The sequence below is a fragment of the Aotus nancymaae genome, unplaced genomic scaffold (assembly GCF_030222135.1).
Source record: "Aotus nancymaae isolate 86718 unplaced genomic scaffold, 86718_ANA_hifiasm-v0.15.2.pri h1tg000089l, whole genome shotgun sequence".
NCBI classification, from domain to species: Eukaryota; Metazoa; Chordata; class Mammalia; order Primates; family Aotidae; genus Aotus; species Aotus nancymaae.
Window position 1 is genome coordinate 20,636,611 of NW_026988504.1, and position 13,090 is coordinate 20,649,700.

At 49.1% G+C, this 13,090-nt stretch overlaps 1 protein-coding gene across 9 annotated transcripts in view; it reads right to left on the reverse strand.

Annotated features, from left to right (window-relative positions):
- The window catches only part of MAPT (microtubule associated protein tau), a 128,802-nt gene that overhangs the window by 60,975 nt on the left and 54,737 nt on the right, over nucleotides 1-13,090 (reverse strand). For all 9 annotated transcript variants that reach the window (XM_021673728.2, XM_021673723.2, XM_021673722.2 and 6 more), the window contains exon 2: nucleotides 2,515-2,634. In XM_021673728.2, the coding sequence (XP_021529403.2) occupies nucleotides 2,515-2,617 (103 nt within the window). In that variant the 5' untranslated portion in view covers nucleotides 2,618-2,634. The remainder of the gene's footprint in view (nucleotides 1-2,514; nucleotides 2,635-13,090) is intronic.

The following is a 13,090-nucleotide window of genomic DNA, read 5'->3' on the forward strand; positions in this document are numbered from 1 at the left end:
GGGGTTTCACCATGTTGGCCAAGCTGGTCTCCAACTCCTGACCTTGTGATCTGCCTGCCTCGGCCTCCCAAAGTTCTGGGATTACAAGCGTGAGCTTCCACACCCAGCCAAAAGCAGCACTATTAGTGATGACACAGAACAGATGGGCTGGGATAGGTTGGGACACCCACACCCAGTCCTGGGGACCTGATGAGGGAACTCTTGGTCTCTTTGTCAGGAAAAGAGGCAAAATGTGGCTCCCAATCCCAGTCTCCCCCAGCAGCACCAACTGCCAGGGGGCAGCTGGGAGAAAGTGGTTTCAACAGGCTAACCTGCGGAGTTGAGGTCTTGGGGGCTACCACCCCTCACTTAACACATCCTGAGCACCAGGGTGGGGAAGGGACAGGGAGGCAGTGTGGAGGGAAGGAGAGGGGGAAGGGATAGGAAACAGCAGAGAAAGAAAAAGATGGAGTGAGGAGAGAAGGAGAGGGAAATCAGGAGAGGGAAACTGGGATAGGAGGTGGAAAAATGGAGTGGAGGGGGACACACTGAGGAAGGGACTGAGAAGGGTTTATTTCTTATTATGATTTGACATGGGGGTCTCATTCTGTCACCCAGGCTGGAGTACAGTGGTGGGATCATGGCTCACTGCAACCTCCACCTCTTGGGCTCAAGCGATCCTCCTGCCTCAGCCTCTTGAGTAGCTGAGCCTATAGGCGCATACCACCATGCCCAGCTAAATTTTAAAATTAGGATCTGTAGAGATGGGGTCTCACTATGTTGCCCAGGCTGGTCTGGAACTCCTGGGCTCAAGAGCTCCTCCTGCCGCAGCCTCCTAAAGTGCTAGCATTACAGGCACGAGCCACTGTGCCTGACCTCTAAGAAGGATTCAAAGGAGAAAGCAGATCTCCTAGCTTGGAGCCTCTCAGCTGCCCTCCCTGGGGAGCTGAACCTGGCAGCACTGGCTGGAGCTGTCAGAAAGCACATTTCCATCTTTCTATCACCACTTGATGGCTGACCTCAGGCAGGGAGGCTGGGCTCGGCTGCATTCCCCCTCTCCCTCTCACCTCCCACCCTGAGCTTCTCAGACGCCTCTGAGCAGTCCCCGCTCCTGAAGAGTGTGCCCATGTCTTCCTTCACTTCCTCTCACTTTCCTAATTCCCAGATTCCTCATAATCCAACACCTTCCCTGATTCCACAGATAGAAATCTGAAACGAGCCCCCCAACCAGTCCTGGGACCTCTCCAAGCTGGGACAGCCACTTCCTATGAGAGAAAGCCGGTCGTCCCAGCTTCCCACACTCAGGGGCCCTCCTGGCGACCCCACCCACTCCAGGGATCTTCCCAAACAGACACAACCAGCAGAGGTCACTTCCCACCTTGGAACTCCACGGCTTCCATCCACTACCCATACCCTGGGCTGCAACGTGTTTTCTTATTTTTAGCATTAAAAGAGAAAAGTAGACTGCCATTTTGCTTCCTTGGAAATGGGCATGGAGGCAGGGACTGAGCCCATCTTGCCCTCTGGCTGCACTGTGGGCTGTTCTGTGAGCACTCACTGCCAGCAACACCCGTGGAAAGAAGGGCTCCCTGCAGCACAACCCGGCACCCTTGAACCAACCTAGAGCTCCAGCAGTGGGTGAAGGGCCAGCATGCAGAGACGGAGGAGGGCTGTGTGCTCCGTGGGGTCCCCAACCATGTGGTCTGACAGTGAAATGAAACACATTTCATTTGGAAAGAGAGAAGAAGAGGCCGAGGCAGTTTGGCCAAAAGACGGTATTATAGAATATTTAGAAGTTGATGCAGTTTATTAATGTGGCTACAGTAAGAATCCCAGGGCTAACCAACTCTTGCTCAAGAGAGGCCAGGCAGGCCTGATCTAAGGAAGAGATAAAAAGCAATGTTTAAAGTCACATATTTTCCATGCTGATCAATACCACTGATTTATAAGCTAACAGGTGTGTCTAAAGCCTCAAAAAGTACCCTGTATTTGAGAGACTGACAAGCCCCTGCCATCTTTGTCTGTACATTCACTCACGCGGCTAACTGAAGGTGAATTTCATTTATTTATTTATTTTTTGACAGGGTCTTGCTCTGTTGCTCATGCTGGAGTGTAGCTGCATAATCACAGCTTACTACAACCTTGAGCTCCTGGTTTCAAGTGACCCTCCTGCCTCAGCATCCCGAGTAGCTAGGACTATAGACGTGAAACACAACACCCAGCTAATTCTTTATTTATTTTTTTAGAGACAGAGTCTTGCTGTGTTGCCCAGGCTGGTCTCAAACTCCTGGCCTCAAGGGATCCTCCTGCCTGAGCCCTCCAAAGATCTGGGATTACAGGCGTGAGCCACTGTGACTGGCCATAATCTCACTGCTTGAGTTATCTTGGTCCACTGAAATTAATGAGGCTTCACTCTACTGATAGTCTAAGACAACAACGTATTTAAAACTTCTTTACAATTCTGGATGCAAACTGTTCCCGGCAGCCCTTGGCTTGCAGTGATCCTAAGCCTGCTGTGCATGGCTGTCCACTAACCTTTCAGGCCAGTGTCCGTGTCACCCTCTTGGTCTTGGTCCTCCAACCCGTACGTCCCAGTGTGATCTTCCATCACATCAAACTCCTGGCGGGGCTCAGCCATCCTGGTTCAAGGCTCACCTGGGAAAAGAGAGGAGGATAAGTTCCGAGGAGTGCTGGGAGGCCAAGTGGGGGTGTAGAGAGAGAGAGGAGCCCCTCCTCCCAGTTCATGACAGGCAGATCTCAGCCTCCCTGCCACCCCCTCCAACAGCTGGATGGCCATCCTCATCCTGTGCTCCATATTCCTGCCCAGGTGTTATTTACATCTATCTGCACGCTTAATTTACCAACACCACATCAGTTCAGGTTCAAAACCACCAGGTGAGAGTCAGGCATGGTGGCTCACACCTGTAATCCCAGCACTTTGGGAGGCCAAGGCGGGTGGATCACCTGAGGTCAGGAGTTTGAGACTAGCCTGGCCAGGCGTGTGGTGGGCGCCTGTAATCCCAGCTTCTTGGGAGGCTGAGGCAGGAGAATCGCTTGAACCTGGGAGGCGGTGGTTGCAGTGAGCTGAGATAGCGCCACTGCACTCCAGCCTGGGTGACAGAGTGAGACTGTCTCAAAACAACAGCAAAAACAAACAAACCCACCAGCTGAGGCAGGTGAGGTGGGCCTGACGTGTTATTCCCAGCTCTCTTTCCACTTCATTAAAAAAACCAGTGCTGCTTCCTAGCAGTTTGCTCTTTAATAGTGAGGGTAGGACTGCACAGGAGAGGGGCGGCATCGTCACGGGGATGCCTGGTGAGGAAAATGAGGCATGGAGGTGTGAAGGGATGGTTCAATCAGCTGGCAACTGGCAGCAAAACCAACGCTGGACCGATCGGGGGTGTCCTGACTCCTCCAGCTCCGAGCTTGCTGGCTTCCCTGGAGTCAGACTGTGGTCCCCACTCATTGTGCTGGCACCCACCGGGTCCCCCAGGTGTGCGTTCCAAGGGTGGCTCTCCCAGTGGGCTGAGAAGCACCGCACAGGGCCTGGTAGGGGCACGAGGCTTCGGATCTGAAGAGCAACATGCACCCTTTCCCCCAAAAGCCCCAGCAGGGAGATGTGGCTTCAGCTCTGCAGAGGTAGCTAGAAACCACCACTCACTCACACTTGGTCCTCATCTTTATTGTGAATTATTATCATCATTATTATTTTAAAGATAACTTGTAACTTTGAATTTCTGAATTTTTTTTTTTTGAGACAGAGTTTTTTCGCTTTGTTGCCCAGGCTGGAGTCCAGCGGCGTGATCTCTGCTGAATGCAGCCCAGGTAAGCCATCCAGTTCGGGTTGTCTCATTCAACCTGCAGGTAAAGCTTTGTGAACACCAAGAAGTTTAATGAGCACAGTGGTTTTGTTCTTGGATTTGATTGATTCCTTTCAATGACCAAGTTTCTCCTCTTGGGACACGGTGGACAGAGGTGTGAAAGTACATGTAAAAATGGGATGTGCTGGCTTTTCTTACACATTTGCATATTCTCATATTCATAGCTCATGGCTATAGGAGGCCCAATTTTTTTTTTTTTTTTTTTTTTGCCCCTGTGAATAATCCAGGATAAACACTTTGTGGCTTTTTTGTGGGGAAGAGGGACAGGGTCTCATTATGTTGCCCAGGCTGGTCTCAAACTCCTGGGCTAAAGTGATCCTCCCATTTCCGCCTCCCAAAGTGTTGGGATTACAGGCATAAGCTGCCAGCACGCCTGGCTCTATCCATATTTTGAGTAAAACAATACTTTGCTATTTATTGATGAGAAAAGTAAGACAATCTTATTATAGAAAATGTATTTATACAGAGCAAGATGGGAAGAGAAAATTATCCCTCTGCCCAGAAACGATTACTGCTGACATCCTGCCATACCAGACTCTGACAATCACGGATTCAGCTTTTGGAATTTTGGTCCATCATAAGTGACGTGAGACTCCAGGGCAGGCAGCACAAGCCATCTGGCTGAAGAATAAATTTGAACCCTTCTTCCCCTATGGGGGCTGTGTGGGAGTGAGGCACTTAGCAGGGAGTGAGCCCAATCCTCCCAGCTGCCTGCCCCTTCCCAACATGGCTGTGCTGTTCTCAGACCTCCCGGGGCACCCAGTGACTCTGATGAAGAGGCAAAAATGCGACGGCTTTGTGAAAAATGGCCTTGAAGCGAAAGAGAACATTTTGATCACATTTGAAAGGGAAGATACTTTGTGGTACCAGGGCTTGACTTCTAATGAATGTATAACAGGAAAGATCAGACACTTGTGCAAACATGTCTGTTTTCATGAATCCATGGATTTACAAAGGGTTGGGAATGTATGTCAAGGATCTGTGATATTTCCTTCTAGCCTTTTATTCTATGCATTAAAAAATATAGTTGCAATTATGCTACTTGCTTTTTTCACATAAGATTATAACATGAGCATCTGTTGGTCACTGAAAGCCTTTGTAAACATCGGGGCAGTAACTACCAAATGTTCCTTCCTACATATGTACCATCTTTTCCTAACTATTCCCTAATGGTTAGCCCTGAAATGGCCTCAGTGATTCCAATATTACAAATAACGTTGCACTAAATATCTTTTTGAAAAACTTTGTCCATAGAAAATTTTTTTTTTGAGACAGAGTTTCACTCTTGTCACCCAGTCTGGAGTGCAGTGGCACAATCTTGGCTCATTGCAACCTCCGCCTCCTGGGTTCAAGTGATCCTCCTATTTCAGCCTCCTGAGTAGCCAGGATTACAGGTGCCAGCCACCATGCCTGGCTAATTTTTGCAGTTTTAGTAGAGATGGGTTTTCACCACGTTGGCCAGGCTGGTCTTGAACTCCTGACCTTAGGTGATCTGCCTGCCTCAGCCTCCCAGAGTTTAGGGATTACAGGTGTGAGTCACCATGCCTGGCCGACCTCGTCCATAGAATTTTGATAAGCATCACCAATTGCTTATCGGGCTTGTTCCGGGTGGTATGGCTGTAGACACCAATGGCTTTTCAGATGTGGGGCAAGTGCGTATGAAGTGTGAGTCTTGTCAACACTGCGTTAATCATACACCTAAATAAATGCCAAAATTGTGCTTATAGATGAAAAACAATGTTTTACTAATGTAAACTATGAACTTGGGTGATAATGATATGTTAATGAGGATTCATCAGTCATAACAAGTGTAGCACTCAGATGCAGGATGCTGGCAGTGAGGGAGGCTGTGCGTGGGGACCAGGGAACATAGGGGAAATCTCTGTACCTTCCACTGTTTCGCTGTGAACCTAAAAGTGCTCTAAAAAACTCAATTAAATAAAAAAATATATCCTAGTGTTGTTTAAATATGTGATTTATTTATTTCTTCTTTTTTTCAAGGTGGAGTCTTGCTCTGTTGCCCAGGCCGGTCTGCAATGGTATAATCTCAGCTCACTGCCACCTCTGCCTCACGGGTTCAAGTGATTCTCCTGCCTCAGCCACCATAGTAGCTGGGATCACAGGCACACACCACCATGCCGGGCTAATTTTTGTATTTTTAGTAGAGACGGGGTTTCACCATGTTGGCCAGGCTGGCCTCGAACTCCTGACCTCAAGTGATCTGCCTGCCTTGGCCTCCCAAAGTGCTGGGATTAAAGGTGTGAGTCACTGTGCCTGGCCTGATGTTTTAATTACTAGTGAGATTAGCATCTTTTTCCTTACTCTTTTTTTTTTAAGCCCGGGCCTCACTACGTTGCCCAGGCTGGAGTACAGTGGTGTGATCTTGGCTCACTGCAGACTCTACCTCCTGGGCTCAAGTGATCCACCCACCTCAGCCTCCTGAGTAGCTGGGACTACAGGTGTGTGCCACCATCACACCCAGCTAATTTGTATGTTTCTTTGTAGAGGCGGGGTTTTGCCATGTTGCTCAGGCTGGTGCTGAACTCCTGGGCCGGTGGTGTTGAACTCACTGGATCCAAGTGATCTGCCTGCCTTGGCCTTCCAAAGTGCTGGGGTTACAGGCATGAACCACTGCACCGACCCATCCTTATTCTTTTTTTTTTAAGACAGACTGTCGCCGAGGCTGGAGTGCAGTAGTGCAATCTCAGCTCACTGCAACCTCCGCCTCCCAGGTTTAATCAATTCTCCTGCCTCAGCCTGCTGAGTAGCTAGGACTACAGGCATGTGTGTGCCACCAAGCCCAATTAATTTTTGTATTTTTAGTAGAGATGGGGTTTCACCACATTGGCCAGCCTGGTCTCGATCTCCTGACCTTGTGATCGACCTGCCTCAGCCTCCCAAAGTGCTGGGATCACAGGCGTGAGCCACTGTGCCTGGCCCCTCCCCCTCATTCTTTTTGCTTCTTTGTTCGGGTCTCAGTGCTCATTCTATTGACTTGTGTGGGCTCTTTATGCGTAACAGTAACCCTGGATCATATTTGTGGCAACTATCTTCTCCAGTTGGTTGTCTTTTATTTTGGTTTCTGATGCTTTTTGATGGGCAGGCTTTATTTTTTATAAAGTCAAATCTGTTTTCCTTTGTGATTTATTCCATTGCTCTATGGTATATAAAGATTAGCCATTTTCTTCTATGCTTTCAGTGGTCTAATTATTTATATTTATTAATTCATCTGGAATATTTTTAGGTTTAAGGACTAAGTGAGGCTGAAAACTTACCCCCCCAAATATAACAGCTGAAGTCAATGGACCGAGACCTATTCGTAGACCAACCTGCCCTCTTCCCCAGGTGAATGCACCATGTACTCTGTCCCATTTATCTGTCCTGATTTAAGCTCTGGATCTCAAGTCTTATTCTCTAAGTGGGCTCAGATATCATCTTCTTTTTCAAAATTATTTGACCTTCTCATAAGTTTTGTCTTCCAGATGTACTTTAGAATTTTTTTTTTTCCTGAAAATTCTCCAAGTTCCATTGGGATTTCGGCTGGAATTGTATTATATGCCAAAACTATAAAAATTACTCTCTTCGTGATGTTTAGTTTTCCCACCCAAGAGCACAGTGTTTTCCCATTGTTTTCTGGTTTCTGAATCTCTCAGTTGGGGGTGGAATGTAGCCTGGCACCCTTCTTGCTATGGCCATGTCTCCCCGGGCTTTACGTCGTTTTGAATGGGCCTCTCCCTCTCAACACGTGGATGATTAATTAACCAGGGCTCTGGGGCTCACAGCAGAGATGTGGCTGGGGTGCCAATCATGGCTGGGGCGCCAGTGCTGGGGCTGGCACAGCGGCAGCGGTTCCTATGGAGGTTTCCAGGGAATGAACAGGAGAGCTACTTCCCAGGTCTTTTTTGATCAGACAGATGTGATCCCCTGTGGAAAACTTCCTGCTCCATGAACTTGTGAAAAGAAGCTGCTAGAGCTCAAGATGAGTTTCACATGATGAGCCCAACTGCCCTAGTCTCTGTGTTTGAGGTCAGTTGTCCCCGATGTGGTGGTTGCCTGTATTTTAAATTTGTGGGTTCCGGAGGGAGCAGCTCCCTTTGGAGAGAGCCTCTGAAGGAGTCTGAGAAGTGTGAGAAGCCGGGGCCCGCCTGCTGGACAGCTCACTATGCTGTGTTCATCACCAAGTCCCAAAGCCCCCTGAGGTGCCCTGAAAAGACAGGCTGGTGGTGAGGAAAGTTCTCTTCCTTTGGTCACTGAGTCCCGCCAGCCCGAGCCCACTGCCCAGGCACCACACCCCCATCAGCTCATTCCTTTGCATAAAACCAGAGCAGGTCAAAGGTGCCATTTGGACAGCCAGACTCAACCCAGACCTGGCTATGAGTATTAACTCTAAGTAGACCTTGGTGACCTAAAATGTGTCTCAACCGTTTTCAATGGGTAAATCAGGCATATGTCAAAATGGAAGGAGGCTGGGAGCAGTGGCTCACACCTGTAATTCCAGCACTTTGGGAGGCCAAGGCAGGCAGATCGCCTGAGGTCGGGAGCTCGAGACCAGCCTGGTCAACATGGTGAAACTCCGTCTCTACTAAAAATACAAAAATTAGTTGCGTGTGGTGGCATGCACCTGTAATCCCAGCTACTTGGCAGGCTGAGGCTGGAGAATCACTTGAACCTGGGAGGCAGGGGTTGCAGTGAGCTGAGATTTCACCACTGCACTCCAGCCTGAGCAACGGAGTGAGACTCCTCTCAAAAATGAAGAAAAAAAAAAAAAGCAAGGAGTGTTTGTGCAGTGTGAGCCATTCTCCCTTCTGCCTTATGTTGGATTCTCAGAGGTGGCTCCCAGCATGCTCGTCTTAGGTCCCATGTGGGGCGGAGTTGCTCGTGCTGTGGCTGCCAACACCCCTTCTCTGCACATCAACACACCACCAAGTCTGTGGTGATGGGATAAACCACTGGACACGCTGGCCGCTCCCCATGCACCTGTAGGTGGGTGAGGTGGCTGGCTTGGACTTTGTCCACAGCAGGGGCAGCACCACAGAGGTGCCCTAGGTGAATCTGGCAGCAGTGGGCGGGGCCGACTGGATGGGTAGGGAATGGCCATCAGCATGGAGGTGACTGCAGTGGGCCATGCATGCAGTGAAAAGGCAGAGGAGATGAAAAGGAATGAACAGAGCCTAGAAGTATATTTGAGAAAACACTAGACTGGGCTTTGAAATTGGGTTGAGGTCAGGGACGGGGATTAGAATCTAGTATTACGCCACAGGTGGCTTGGATGGCTGGGAAACAGGGGGCGGGGGTCACAGTCAAAGGGAACACCCTCGGGGGAAGGCAGCTGGACAAGGGTGGGGTCTGTTTTTGGAAGAGCCGCTGCTTCAGAGAGGAGTCCTGCCCTCTTTCCCCTGACTGCATTTTACTAACTGGTGACTCATGTGACTTAATGAGCTCCAGAAAATGTGTTCTACTATGCCCCTTGGCTTCCATTATAATTTTAAATTGATTCGTTTTTATATGATATTATTTATTTTACTTCGTATTATTTATTTATTTGGAGACAAGGTCTTGCTCTGTCACCCAGGCTGAGGTGCAGTGGCGCAATCACAGCTCACTGCAGCCTCAACTTCCTGGGTCAGGTCATCCTCCCACCTCAGCCTCCTGAGTGGCTGGGATCACAGGTGTGCACCACCATGCCTGGCTAGTTTTCTGTATTTTTTGTAGAGATGGCGTCTCACTGTGTTGCTCAGGCTGGTCGTGAACTCCAGGGCTCAAGCGATCTGCCTGTCTTGGCCTCCCAAAGTGCTAAGATCACAGGTGTGAGTCACAGCACCCAGTCTAAATTTTTATTTTTTATGAACCTTTATTTTAATGGGTTTTTCAATGGAGAGGTGCTCTACTTTAGCTTCAGGTCAAGGTCAGCACGTTGTTTCTGTAAAGGGCCACATAGTAAATACTGAAGGCTCTGCGGGCCACGCAGTCTCTGTTGTAACTGCTCAATGTGGTTGTAGCGGGAAAGCAGCCATCGAAGATAAATGAATGAGCGTGACTGTGTTCTGATAAAACGTTATTTATAGATATGGGAATTTGAATTTCACATAACTTTCATGTGTCACGAAACATCATTCTTATTTTATTTTTCAACCATTTAAAAATGTGAAAACCATTCTTAACTCAAGGACAGTTTTGGCCCACGGGCCAGAGTTTTCAGACTCCTTTAGGCTTCTCCAGTATTTCTTCAATTGAAAAAAAAAAAAAAACTGCAAATCAGTCTTAGCAAGAATCATTGTATGTTCTGGTCACCTCTTATATGCCGTGTGAGTTCTGCTTTTCTTTTTTTTTTTTTTTTTTAAGTAGAGACAGGGTTTCACCATGTTGGCCAGGCTGGTCTCGAACTCCTGATCTCAGATGATCCACCCGCCTCAGCCTCCCAAAGTGCTAAGATTACAGGCGTGAGCTACCATGCCCGGCCAAGTTCTGCTTTTCATGTTGGGTTTTCCTCAGCTGTTTCTAGAGGTTTCCATAGGTTGCAAGTCAGAAGCAGGAGAATCAAGGGTCATTCCCAGGACTTGAGGCAGTGCCCCACTATTCTGGGGGCTAGGGATGCTTGTTCAGGGTGTTTCACAGCTGGGCTGCCTCATTCAGCTCCACAGAGCAGATGACAGGGCAATGGGTCTCACTGTCCTGGTTTCTAATAAAGATCCCTCCTCCTCTTCTGCCTCCCCGTCCACAACCCCTGCAGGACTACAAAGAGTCAGTACACCAACAGAAGGCTGATGAGTTATGGGGGCTGATGAAGAAATCAACTCATCCTTAAAATACAGGCTACTATTTAGTATGCAAAATAAATAAACTGTGTGCCTCTCAAGGGTCAATATTTTCCTTTGGGGAAAAACAGTGGAATGCATGGGAAGAATCTCTAAGCAGGGAAGCTCAGCCTCCACCCTGATCCCGGGACAGCAAACGCTCCTAGGTTTATGGACCTTCTGATTAGACTCGGCTGCAAGAGTCCCAGCACCGCATTGGCTGGCCTAGGTCGGCTGCCCCATGCTAATGCTTTGGAAACTACCTGCCATGCTAAGACAGACAAGCCCATTTTCAGGAGCAGCCTTGAGGCTCTACTTGACACAGGCAGAAAATAGGACCCAGAAAGATGTCCCTGGAGAGCAAAATGAAATCACTCTTCTTAGCCTTACAACAAACACTGAGCACGAGAATGCCAGCTTCGCCAGGTAGGACTTGCTGGATCACACAGTGCCATAACCCCAGGACCTAGCAACAGGTGGTGCGCACTGGCACCGGCCAGAGAAGGGGCGCCTGCTCCGCGCGGGAGCCTCACAGGCGTCTCCGTGACCCTTCACGGCAATCCTTGAGGTAGGTGTCATCGTCATGATCATCATCACTGTAGACATTATGATTCCCAGGAGTCTGGGAAGTTACCTGCCCCAGGTCACACAGCCAGTACGAGGCAGACAGAAATGAAAAGTGACACTCTGCTGCCCCTCACTGCCTGCTCCTTCACCCTGGACCATAAAACATTCCCCAACTTTCTACTTGAGATGTCAGGGTACAGGTCTGGGGTGTGGAAAAAGCAGTGGCCAGGTCTCAGACTCAGCAGCTGGGTGACCAGGCCACTCCTCTCACCTTCAGGGTCTTTGCCCCCCAAGCCATTTGGTGACCTCGGGACTCCCTTCTTATGCTAACATTGTATTCTATGTGGGTCCACAGGCCGAGTAGCTGGGACCACAGGTGTGCACCACCATGCCTGGCTAATTTTTTGTATTTTTTTTGTAGAGATGGGGTTTCACTATGTTACCCAGGCCGGTCATGAACTCCAGGGCTCAAGCAATCCACCTGCCTTGGCCTCCCGAAGTGCTGGGATCACAGGTGTGAGCCACAGTACCTGGTCTAAATTTTTATTTTTTATGAACCTTTATTTTTTATGGGGTTTTCAATGGAAAGGTAGTCTGCTCTAGCCTGTGTCTTCTAACTTGGGAGCCTGGGGTGGGGTGGTGGTCAGTGACAGGACAGTAGAGGTCTCCAGCCCAGGCCAGGTCCTAACCAAGGGTCTGCCTGTTTCCTTCCCCACCCCTCTCCGACCCCTGCTGCCCACCTCCTCCAGAGCCAGGGGCAGGACGATTTCTCTGGAAGAACTGGACAAAGGTTATCTGAATCAACAGACAAATGGTGCAGCTGTGCCTCTTGGCCTGGGACTCCCATGCAAAGACAGTGAATTGAAAAACACATAAACAAGCATGGCCCTGAGGTGGCTACGCAGCCTGGACCAGACGTGTCATCACCCACAGACCCCTGTAATCTAAGCGAGACGCACAGACAGGAAAATAAACACACCAAGGCTGTTTTCCTCAGACCACTTGTTTCCTTACTTTTCCAAATCCATCAGCCTCCCTCCCTCTCTTTTTCTTCCTTTCTCCTTTCCTCACTCCCGTTTTCCCAGGCAGTGACTTAGAGGCAGTGGGGTGGGAGGTAAGGAACACATTATAGGGGAGGCGCTAAAGTTGAGTTAAACCTGGACCCTAAAATGGGACATTTTTTAGGGACCCTTGGAAAGGTATTGCCTCCTGACTCTGTCCCTGTGGTTTTGTAGCTAAATTGAGGCCCTGGGAGGGGAAGGGACTGGCTGAGTCACTCTTGGTGCCTTCTTCAGAATCACACCCTCCCAGCCCCAATTCATGCCTTGGAGGGAGACACGGAAGTCTGGAGGGTGGGGGCAGATGAAGACAGGGAAAAGCATCTGCAGGGTTGAGAGAGAGATGGGAACAAAGATGGCAGTGCAGAGGAAAGGAAGAAGATGCTGGAGGGTGAAGGGGTGAGGCAGGGGAGGGATGAGCCACGGAATCACATCAGGACTCTAATCACTGCTGCTGCTACCCATAGGGTTTTCTCTTTTCAAACAATTGTTTTTTATTGACCTAAAATTCATGCAACACACGATGAATGATTTAAAATGAATGTTTCAGTGGCATTCAGTACATTCATAATGTTATGCAGCTATCACCTCGATCTAGTTCCAAACGTTCTCACCACGCAGGCAGTAACTTGGCCCAGAAGAAAGGCTGGACCTTGCAGGCAGTTGCTCCCTCTTCTCCCCTCTACCAGCCCCCAGCTGCTCATCGACTTTCTGTCACTATGGATGTATCTCTTCTGGATATTTTGTATAAGATAAGTCACACAGCACCTGGCCTTTGGTGACTGACTTCTTTTATTGTGAATCCACATGT